General features: G+C 51.0%; 1 protein-coding gene across 2 annotated transcripts in view; it reads left to right on the top strand.

Moving 5' to 3' along the window:
- LOC130575914 (pre-mRNA 3'-end-processing factor FIP1-like) overlaps positions 1 to 11,022 on the top strand; it is a 23,624-nt gene that overhangs the window by 10,796 nt on the left and 1,806 nt on the right. For both annotated transcript variants that reach the window (XM_057370152.1, XM_057370153.1), the window contains exons 7-15: positions 224 to 354; positions 1,068 to 1,192; positions 2,151 to 2,256; positions 3,248 to 3,446; positions 4,331 to 4,357; positions 4,879 to 4,936; positions 5,427 to 5,482; positions 6,528 to 6,732; positions 8,251 to 8,409. In XM_057370152.1, coding sequence (XP_057226135.1) covers positions 224 to 354; positions 1,068 to 1,192; positions 2,151 to 2,256; positions 3,248 to 3,446; positions 4,331 to 4,357; positions 4,879 to 4,936; positions 5,427 to 5,482; positions 6,528 to 6,732; positions 8,251 to 8,409 — 1,066 coding nt within the window. The remainder of the gene's footprint in view (positions 1 to 223; positions 355 to 1,067; positions 1,193 to 2,150; positions 2,257 to 3,247; positions 3,447 to 4,330; positions 4,358 to 4,878; positions 4,937 to 5,426; positions 5,483 to 6,527; positions 6,733 to 8,250; positions 8,410 to 11,022) is intronic.

The following is an 11,022-nucleotide window of genomic DNA, read 5'->3' as shown; positions in this document are numbered from 1 at the left end:
TGTGTTCCAGAGGGTCCTGCTGCTGCTCAGGCCATGTCCCCCTCCCACCCAAGGTGCAGCCACTGTCTCCTCTTTGGCACCCACAGCTTTCTGACAGGGAAGGGCACAAGCTGGGCACTCTGGAAGACTTTTGCTGCTGTAACCCTTCATATGAGCAGTTAAAGGACAGCAGGAGAATGCAAGTGTGCAGAACCTCTGTGTTAACTTCTGCTCCCTCTGCCAGGTGCTGATCTTTCTGATTACTTTAATTATGGATTTAATGAAGAAACATGGAAAGCTTATTGTGAAAAGCAGCGACGGCTTCAGCTGGGGCTGGACCCTGCTCCTCCCATCAGCACTGAGAACAAGATCACGGTGGGTGACATGTAACTCCTGCTCCTGGCTCCGGGAAAACTGGGATTGTGTTTGTAATCACAGACATGAGGGTGTAAGAGCAGGAGACACCTCACTCCGGAACTGTTCTGTGTGCTTTCACTGAGGAGAARTGCAAAAATGACTCTTTAAAGATTAAATCTCTGTTGAATATCTGTTCTGTATGGAAGGAATAATTCCAACAGCCTGACAGGTTTGCACCACTGCAGCAGCGAGATAGGAGTGAATTTCCAGTTGACTTAGGGGTTACCCAGCTTTGGGGGTGTCTGATTGGAAAACCCTCTGGCTGAGAGAAGTGCAGAGAGGGGTGCTCAACCTCCAGGGCGGTTTTGCTTACTGCTGGTGCCTGCTGCAGTGGTGTGGTGCCTTTTGTATTTGCAGACTGCTTTGACCATCAACCTTTGCAGGAGTCCATGGTGGCCATCAGAACTTCAGCCAAATTGTCAGTACAGCAAATTACTAGTTCCAATTTCACATAGTGATTAATGAATTTAACAAAACTTTGAACTTTTGTGACAGCAGTGGACAGCAGGCTGGAGTGGCCAAAGTTTGACAGAAATGGCTGTTCCTTGACTGAAGAATAGGTTGCTTGTTGGCAAGAACCCTCTGATTATTCCTTTTCATTCACTTAGGGTTGATGTCTGGTGCTCCATTCAGAGCACTTAACCTGTGTGTTTTTCTGTTACCTTCTGTAGGTTCAGCAGGGAAGAACAGGAAATGCTGAAAAAGAAGTGGAAAACAACATCATCAAAACAGAGTTCAAAACAGACTTCCTGGCTCTGGTGGGAGGACGAATGAAGGCTGGGCCTCCTCCCAACAGGTAAGAGAGGACCGTGTTCTTCATGGGGGCACCTGGGCACCACCTGGGCCACATCTGAGTCTCCTCAAGTGTCAAACAGAAGCTTTTAAGMTTGGCAGGAAGCTGCTGTGGTCACTCACTCAGTGTCACCTCCAGCAGTGCAAGCCCTGCCTGCCCATTCCCCMCTCCTGGCGCAGGGAGGGAATCCTGTATCCCAGCTAATGGGACACATCTCTGGRAGTGCAAGGAGCCAGGCAAACACCTCAGCTTTGAGGGCTCACGCTGCTGACATTGCTTGTGCTTGCTTGGCTTATTCCTACTCCCACGATGTTAATCTTTGCCTCCTCAAGTGGAAGTGGATTACGAGTTTGGCAGAGGATAAGAGGAGCTCTTGGTTCCTGAGCCTGTGTGCRACGCTGCTGGATGTGTGGTAAAACAACTGAGTCATTCTGAGGGGCAGCCTCTGCTGGGGAAACGGCTTGGCCCTTAGGAGATCAATGGGATTTTATCAAAAGCTTCGGAAAAACACACCAGATGAGCCAGGGCTTTGGTCTTGGGGTGTTTCTGTTGCTTCATTCACAAAACAGTTTTTGCACACCCGTGTTGCAGAAAGCAGCCCTGCATCCCAAMTTTAGTCCCTCTCTGGGAGCCAACTCTGTGCTTCAAGGATGAGCATTAAAGCTCTGCTCAGTCTGTTGGATTTGAGCACTATGGGGGCATTTCTGTCCCGGTGTGTAATCCCTGTTTTTATATCTGTTTAAGGTGATTCTTTGGAGCCCATTTCTGGGTGTTCAGAGAGACCAAACTCACCCCYGCTCAGAGGGGAAATTGGTCAGGAATGCAAACAGGCTTCTCTCTGGCCTCTTGTCTAATTTGAGAGATGTTTCCCTGGTGGGAAAATGAGAAATTTGCTGACAGCAGGGAAAATTGCTCCTGCTGCTGCTTCTGAGCCTAAAAAGATGCTTGTGCTTTGTACCAGGAAGCTGGGTGGGACCATTGATGTGATCGGGGGCCAGGCGGGCACGATCCGCAGGGTGGAAGGAAGACGTCGGGATAAACACGCCTCAGAGGAAAACCCCATTCAGGTAAAGCTTCTGTAAAAGCTGCCTTGACAAATTTCTGATTTATTCTAGTGAACCTTGGGCAAATGTTTTKTGTGCTCTTGACCTCTTGTGTCCCAATTCCTACCTGCAAAGCAGCATTGACCCTGTTGCATGTGGATTCATTGTTGTCTTCTGCAGGCTCAGTTAACTTCTGGCTTAAAAGCTTGGTCTTGTTAGGAGCCAGATTTKTCCTTTAAAGGCCATTCTTCCCTTTGAAGTGGTAAGGCCTGAGTTCTTTCCTTATCAGCTCTTCCGGAGCATTCCTAGGAGTGTGTAGGTGGGAAYCTCTTACGTGGATTATTCCCTTAGTAATAGGGAATTGGGTTGGAATCATCAGTTCTGCAGTGGAGGGTTTGTACCTGGGGCTGGTGTWTCTCTGTACTTTGAAGTAACATTTAGTGTCAAATCACATGGTGCAGCCCACACCTCAGACTGAGCCTGGGCCTGTGGTAGTGGATCTTGTCCCTTGTAGGAAATGGAAGCTTGGCTTTAAAGCTGGTCTCAGTTCTGGGTTTGCCAGCCCAGTGTGTGACCATGATGTTCTGGTTGGCTCCAAGGCAGGAAGCTGCTGTGCAGGGTCTGAGGACTCTCTGCCAAAACCCCTTATCTTAACCACCTTCCTCCTGCCAGCCACTGCTAGTTTGTAAAAAAAATCCAAATATGGAACCTTTTTCTTTCTAGGTCCAGTTCTTGGGTTTGTTTATATATGTGGTTCTGTGGTCTGTTTATTTTTTTAGTGGTCAGTTTTCCAGATTTTGCCAACACGCCTAAGAGACAGAATTTGCTGGAAAATGGTTGTTGTTCCTCCCCCTTACAAAYACTGACAGCTGCATTTCCAGGTCACCCTGGTCCCTCTGCATATTGGTCACTCTTCCCAGGCATGGCCATGCTCTTGTTTTGGTGATGCTGTGAGGTCCCTGCTGCAGGAGCAAAGGGATTAAAACACTCTCTTCTCATTCCTGTGCCTCCTAAGGTCCTGGGAGATCATGGAAGCAAGCCACAGCCCCCGCAGCAGCCCCAGCAGCCATCCCAGCCCCAGCAGCCTCCTCAGCAGCAGCCGTTCGCTCCACCAGCAGGGCCTCCACCTCCCCCGCTTGCTGGGCCTCCTCCTCCACATTTCCTTCACCCTCCTCCTCCAGTGACTTCTGTTCCACCTCCCCTGCATCCTCCAGGTACCTGTTCACTCCATGAAACGTGAGTTGGGATGTCCCAGGCTTGGAGCAAATCAAAGGTTCAATGCCATGAGAGGGTTGAGCATTCAGGAAASAGGTCCTCACCCCAAGCCAGTCTTTGTTTAGTCTCCATCAGCCTATTTAATACTTGCCTTRAATACTTAATGATGGAATCTGGTCCTTGAAAAAAGTACTCTGAGCTTTGTTTCCATGTGGGAGCCTTGCAGTGCTACTGATCCATTTGCTTTATTGATAAATGTAAGAAGCAGGTTCCTGTTTCTCTGTGGAGGAAGCTGGGGACTGTTGCTTCTGCCTTAAATATGCCAGGCTGAAGTGAGAGGAGCACACTGTGGGATTCTCCTGCTTCTGGAGCTGCAGTATCCAGGCTCTGGAGAAGTCACCAGGAGCACTTCATGCAGCARCTCGTGGCTGAGGAGGATTCACTGCAGCACTCCCTGGTTCTTTTCTAGTAACTTCCATGGTAGCTTTTCCTACTGCCCTACATTAAAGTGATTGGCAAAATCAAGATGGACACATTGGCCAGAAGCCTGCAGCAAGTTCTCCTCTCAAGGTCCTTCAGTTGTTCTGAAGACCAAATCAATTGTTCATRTGTTGACCCTTAGAAAAGGAATTCTCCAGTGTAAAACAGCAGCTACATTTTAAATAATATGAAGGTAAAGAGATCATCGTTTGGGAAAATTATATAATTTATAGGCTAATTCCTGCTTAGTAGCACCAATTTTTCTGCTCTGTTTGCTCCAAWATGTGAGATTTATTCCAAAAAGTGCTTTGATGTCTAGCTTGAGGTACAGAGATGCCCTGAGGTACAGAGATTCCATGCTAACCCTGTTGTCCTCACTTGTTTTCCGTGCTTATTTCCATAGGCCTGCCACCTCCAGGTCCAATTCCAGGTAGGTGTTACCTTGTTCTTAATACCAGCAGCAATTTTGATTACACAGGTTCAGAGCATTTGAACTAAATAGCATGAGATAGGGTGGCACCAGTTTGGAGCACAGTTAATTTAAGACTAATAAACTCCAACTGAGCATTGAACTTGAGCTGCTTATCTTAYATTCTGACATAAATCTGTAGAGAGAATAGAACTTGATTGTTATATTCTGGTCAGAATGCTTCATGTCTGCATCCCAAGAACCGCTTTTCCTCCATAGGGCTGTAAGGGTTAATGGTTACTCCTTGATTAAACTTATTTTCAGTAACCAAAGTAGAAGGTAGTTTTTCCTTCATTTTAATTCTCATACCCCTACAGAACTAACAGAGCTTTAGGGTTTGAATTTTGGGAGGAGATACTACCCTGAAGGAAAATGATTCCATTTCAAACAGGGCCTTGTTTAGAGGAAAAAGAAGCTTTTAATGGCTTTTAACTGTGAAAGGCACTTGAGATCTTGGTGCTGATTTACCCTTCTGTGTCTAGGGTTGTTCCCACCACCTCTGGCACCACCACCAGCTCTCCTCATCCCAACCTTGGATGGGTAAGACCACACTTGGGTAAGATCACACCATKGGTGCTGCTCCTCTGGAGGGAGGAAGGGAGAGCAGGTCCAAAATCAGTGCTAGTGATGCATGTCTGGTCTTGGGGTGGGGTGAGGGTTAGAGCAGAGACTGTCAGGAATTCTCTATGCATTTTCCTGGATTTGTCATATTCAAGGCATGGGAAGGAGTCGATAAGATCTAGGCCTAGAGTAGCTGATGGCATGGTTTGTTAGTGCAGRTGCTTTCTCTGAAATGCCCCAGGTCGTTGGTGAGCAGCGCTGCTTCCCCAGGGAGGCTGCCTGGGGTAAACGGGGCAAGCAGTGGGATTGTGGCAGGTTTGGCAAAACCCCTGCACGCCTGAGCATTTCTGGTAGTGAGTTTCCCATCAGGATGTTCCACAAACCCCAGGAAARCCAGGGTGAGCTTGCAGCACAGCCAGACCTGTGGGGTCCCTGATGTCAGTAACTCACCCCCTTTTCTCTCCCAAAGGCAGCCAGCCAGCTACAACAACAGGCAGCCACCTCCCTTTGGCTACAACTCTGCAGGTGAGCGCTGGGCAGACACATCCAACTGCTGCTCTCTCTCTTCCCTGGTACTTGGCAGCCCAGGCTTTTGTGAGATGTCGTATCTGGTCTAACTCCAGGGTCTTGCAGTGTCCCAGACAGTCCCAGTCAGGAGCACACTGGGTTTGCTGCACTGAGTTTTGTGCAGCTGTGGTGATGCAGTTTGGTGGCCCAGTGCTGAGGCTCAGCTCCCTGTTCAGTGCAGATCCAGAGAAGCTTCCCCAGTGCCTCAGCAGTGTAATCTCATGCCTGTTTGCACACACACGTGMTCACCCTCACTCACACTCTCTCCCTTTTCCTCATCCTCAGGGATGAGCACAACCATCCACAAATACTGAGTTTGGCACCTCCTCCCTGAGCTTTTGAATCCCTCCTCCCCCACTTCACCCTCTCCGTTGCCTACAGGCACCATCTCCTGTGGTTTTGTAATGGGAGCGGCAGTGCCAGGATTTCAGCAGATTSCCTTTGCTATTGCAGCCCTGGCCATGCCATGCTCTCTCCCGGTGCTGCAGTGACCAGCTCACAATGGCTCCTCCTGGCTGCGCTGGGCACAGGCAGCTCTGCAGTGTCTCCCTGCAGGGCAGGGTTGGAGGAGTGGGCAGTGCCAGCCCTTCCCAAGGAGAGGAGCCTCCAGATGTGGCACTGCTTTGGGATATGACCTCGCTGGTCCTACTGAGCAGACCCAGCAGGCCACATCTGCCTGGGAAGTGCTGGTGCCTCTGGGCTCACCAAGCGACATCCTTCATTCACAGCTGGTGGCCCCAGCCCTCCCCAGATGTCACCCTAGACCAGAAGGACCCTGGTGACAGGTGGGACCTTGTACAGGTGACCAGGGGCCCAGGGCTGGCAAACTGCAGCACTGCCTGTGAATACCTGCTCTTTGCTCGGGGAAAAGGTGTTCCCTGTTGTTAGCAAACTGCTGCAAGTGGAGGGGAAGGGCAGGAGGAGGCTGGGTCCTGGGATGCAGCTGTACTGCAGAGGGGATGYTGGGGATGCTCTGGGTGACAGGATTCTGCTCTTGCTGCAGATTCAGGTTTCATCAGCTACCCCCCCATCTCCACGTCCCACACGCCCTGGGTGACCACGGTGGACAAGGGCGCAAGCAGCTCCAGCAGCAGCCACTGGGAGTACTCGGGCTCCAGRCGGGAGAGGGAGCGGGAGCGCGAGAGGGAGCGGGAGAGGGAGCGAGACCGGGACCGCGACCGCACCCCGACCACCAGTGAATACAACAAGTGAGTGCTGCCCTTCCTGCTGCTCCCCCTGGGCAGCCCTGGGGCACCTCAGGGTGTCTGGCCAAGGGTTGGGTAGAGGTGACACCAGTTGAATTCTCTGAAATGTTTGGGCAAGAGCTCCTTTGGATCAATAACTCCAGCACAAACCAGGCACTGTCACTGATTTCCTGTGTCTGGGTTTGGGGGCTTTTGTTTCAACCCAGCAGAACCAGTTCGTCTTGCTCTCCCACGAGGCCAGTCAATGAAATAGCCCCTCTGTGTTTACTCAGTGTTTCACAGCTCAGTGTGAAGCACTGGCTGCAGGAGCTGCTGCTTCTTGTCTTCTAAATGTCCCTGTCAGATCAAAGGACAAACAGCCTGCTCTGCCCYGCTCTCCTGTAGGGCAGGGAGTGACATTCTCTGAGAGTGAGCCAGGAAATGGGAGCAGAACTGGAGAGACCACCTTGGTGGAAAGTGCTGTGACCTCGGCTGACAGCAGTGCCGGGAGCACTTGGGAAAGGAATGGAAAGGAGGCTTGGAGCCTCCCTGTGTTGATCTAAGGTGGAGGCTGGGCTGCAAAGGCTTCGCAAACCATCCCTTTAGTGTTCAGTCACCAGCAGCGTCAGTGATTTGCAGGCTTCAGGCTCAGAAATGCCAATAATCATTCAAAACATGATCAGAATGTGCATTYCTGGCACAGGATGTTTCCTGCTGGGGAGCTTCCCAGCCCAGGGAGGGAGCAAACAGGGCAGTATGCTCCTGCTACTTTATTATTTTTTCCTTTACAGGCTTGTGGGCACTGTGAATGGGAGGGGGGAAAGAGAACAGAAGACAAATTTGCTATATTGGAAGAGCTCAGACTCACCCACTTCCTGATCCATAACTGGAACCATAGCCTGGGATCAGCACTCCTGAGCACATTGCTGGCATTTCTGGGTGGTGTGGAGCAYCATGGTGCAGGTCAGAGCAGGGCAAGTGGCCATGCAGTCCTTTGGAGCACTAGCAGCTGATTGATCCTRGACATTTATTTGTCCAGCTCATTTCAGGAGTGTCAGARCARTGWTTCTGGCTTCCTTTYTCCCGAGTCTGAATATTGTTTCCCRCAGAGAGACTYRTTAASCCTTGGGGTTTTGRCTTTCAGAAGTTCACAGGGAGGTGTAGAGGGGAGTGTGGGATGTGTCTCAGTTTGGGGTACATGTTACCCACTCCTGGGTGAGATTGAATGAGATGCTTTGAGCAGGTAGAGAGCTGCAGGCAGAAAGCTGTGGCTCATAGTTTGAAGTTTTGAGCTTGTGGGAAGAAAGCAGCCCCTTACACAGAAGGGTTCCAGGTTATCTGGGGTGTCAGCGTGCCAAGGGRACCCCAGCAGCAGGGAGGGATAGCGATGAGCGTGCCCGTGCTGTGCTCCTCGCAGTGATCCAGGAGCAGCCCGGTCACTACAAGATGCCAGCTACTGTTGGTGAGCAGAGTTGCAGCCCTGCACAGTAGCTGAGGCCCCGAGGGCCGTGTCTCTGTGCCCACTGTCCCTTGTCCCCGCAGTGACGACGAGCGGTACCGCTACTACAGCCGCGAGCGCAGCTACGACTTCGAGCGCGATTACCGGCGCAGCCGCGACCGCAGCCGCGAGCGCGAGGAGCGGCACCGCGAGCGCCGCCACCGCGACAAGGACGACAGCAGCAAACACAAATCCTCCCGCAGGTCAGTGCTGGGCATGGCAATGCGGTGTTCTCGGGGTGGAATATCAGCCTGGCTCATCCCAACCGCCTCTGTCCGAGATGTGACAGYCAGGTAAGGGAGAGCCTCGGGCAGGAGGAGCCCTCTGGGACAGGCAGAGGAAACCTCGGTGTTGGGAGCTCTCAGCTGGTGGCGCTGCTGGGTGGAGGAGGGATTGACCTGGGCTCAGCCTCCCACCAGGCCTCCCATCTTAACAAAAGCACTCCCAAAGAAAGAAAAGAGCAAAGCCAGGACAGGAGCATTGGCTTTCGGTCCTGCTGCCCCTGTGCACCAGGGCGGAGCTTTCACAATCTCAGAATTTTGGTTGGAAAAGACCTTTAAGATCATTGAGTCCAACCTGTGACCCAGCACCASCTTGTCACTCAGACTGTGGCACTGAGTGCCACATCCAGACTTTTCTTACACATCTCCATCACCTCCCTGCACAGCCCATTCTAATGCCCAGTCACTCTTTCTGTGAAGAATCTTTTTCTGCCTGCGCACAGAAATTGCCTCTGTCCAAAGGCTGATAGAGAGGGAGGTGATGGTCTGCACAAAGATGAAACGCTTTGGGGAAAGAGCAGGATGTCTTGAAATCACAGCTTTTCTGCATGAAATGGATTTGCAACAGAAGATCTTCCCGGGAGAGCAGTCTCCAGCAAAGCAGCAGCTCTGCTCTCCGGGCAGAGAAAGGTTCTTTGCTCAGGTCCTGTGTCACTTCACATCCCATTAATGACTTGAGCAGAACTGCTCTTGCTCTTTTTTTTCTTGGTGTTTCAGCTTCCTTCTTTTAGGTGAAATTCCTGACAGCTCTGTAGGTAATTACCCTTATTTTGAAATTGGTATCAGAAAAACTCCCACACACTGACTGGATGTAAAAGGCTGTTTTTGTCCTTAAGGAGGAGAGTAAGTTTTCAAGGAAGGACTGATTGCTGAAGGGTTGGAAACAAAATGATGGGAAGAAAGGCCAAGACCAAAATAAAAATAGAATACAGAACAACTGGAAGCTGTGCTGGTACCAGACAAACAAGTCATTGGCTTTAGAGGTTATTTCTCAGCTCCCTCTCCTCAGAATTGAAACCTTGGAGTAGATCACTCACTGTAGGAATCCCTGCTCATGGTCCCCTCCAACCCAAACCATTCTGGGATTCCCTGCTTGAGGCACACTGAGATTTGAGGCTGTTTGAGGCATCTGCTGGCAGATGAAAGGGTTTCATTTCCAGCTTCCTGCAAACTGAGTAGGCTGAAGGAAATCACTGACGCTGATTTCAATATTAAAGGACAGTCSCATTGTCCCAGCATAAACCACTGACACACTGGCCACGAGGTGGCTGAAGGTGCTTTGTGGAGAGGCAGCAGCGTTTCATTTTTCTGTATTTTTTTTGCCTTTAATGGCTGTGTAACCATTTATTAAACCAGTCAGAAAATTACTTGAAGCTAGGAGCTTTTCAGCCAGGTTCAGCCAGTTCTGAATCTGCTGCTAAACTGGAATTCCAGCTATGCTCAGTTTGTCTCTGCACCTGRTGCTATCCCTGCTCAGTGCCTGTCCAGTCACAGTTTATCCTGGGATAATTTACTTGTTGGTTCCTGTACTCTGGGCTGTGCTTTAACTCTGTACCTTCACACTACAGTCAGCTCCTGAGAGAGAAATAATGGTATGGTGGAGAAGCAGCAGAAAATCTCCTCGCAGGAGGGGCCAAAGCAGAGTTCCCCCTTTCCTGGTGGGAGGCAGAGCTGCTCCCGGAGCACTGGGCTGTACTGGATGCATGGAGCAGCGGGCAGGGCAGGGTGCAGGGCTCAGGGTGGGCAGGGCTCAGGGCATGCACAGCCTGCCCAGGCCTCCTTGTGCTGGGAATTGTTCCCACATCACAGAAACCCTGTGTCAACATCCCCAGCTATCCATCCCTATCTCCTATCTGGAGAACTGGCTGAGGAGATCAAGCAGTTCTGCAGCRTGAAGCCAGTGAAGAGCCAGGGCAGGTGTGAGTCAGCAGAAGGAGAAACAGGATCTGCCTCCCATGGGGAAACCCACATTTCTCTCGATTCACTGATCCCTTTGCTGCCTCTAGTCCAGGGATTTCCCCAAGATGCTCAGAGGAGTGAAAGTTTCAAACACATCTGGGGTTTAGGACTCCTCCTCTCAGCCTCGGTGCTGTGTCAGAATTGTTGGAGCTCCCTCCGGAGTGGGAGGACACTGAGATGATGCCTGTGGACACTGCCAGGAGTGGCCTGTGGCAGTGTGTGACAGTGGCACAGTGTGTGACAGTGGCAGTGTGTGACAGTGGTATTGTGTGGCTGTGCACTGTGTGACAGTGGCAGTGTGACAGTGTGTGGCAGTGGCATTGTGTGGCTGTGCACTGTGTGACAGTGGCAGTGTGACAGTGTGTGACAGTGGCATTGTGTGGCTGTGCACTGTGTGACAGTGGCAGTGTGACAGTGTGTGACAGTGGCAGTGTGTGACAGTGAAAGTGTGTGGCTGTGCACTGTTTTACAGTGACAGTGGCAGTGTGTGACAGTGGCAGTGTGTTACAGTGGCACAGTGTGTGACAGTGGCACTGTGTGACTGGCACAGTGTGTTACAATGGCAGTGTGTTACAG

The sequence above is a fragment of the Malurus melanocephalus genome, unplaced genomic scaffold (genome assembly GCF_030028575.1).
Source record: "Malurus melanocephalus ecotype Western Australia unplaced genomic scaffold, MMel_1.1 scaffold_120, whole genome shotgun sequence".
Classification (NCBI taxonomy): domain Eukaryota; kingdom Metazoa; phylum Chordata; class Aves; order Passeriformes; family Maluridae; genus Malurus; species Malurus melanocephalus.
The sequence above is the reverse complement of the archived record's forward strand: the minus strand, read 5'-3'. Positions and strand labels throughout refer to the sequence as shown.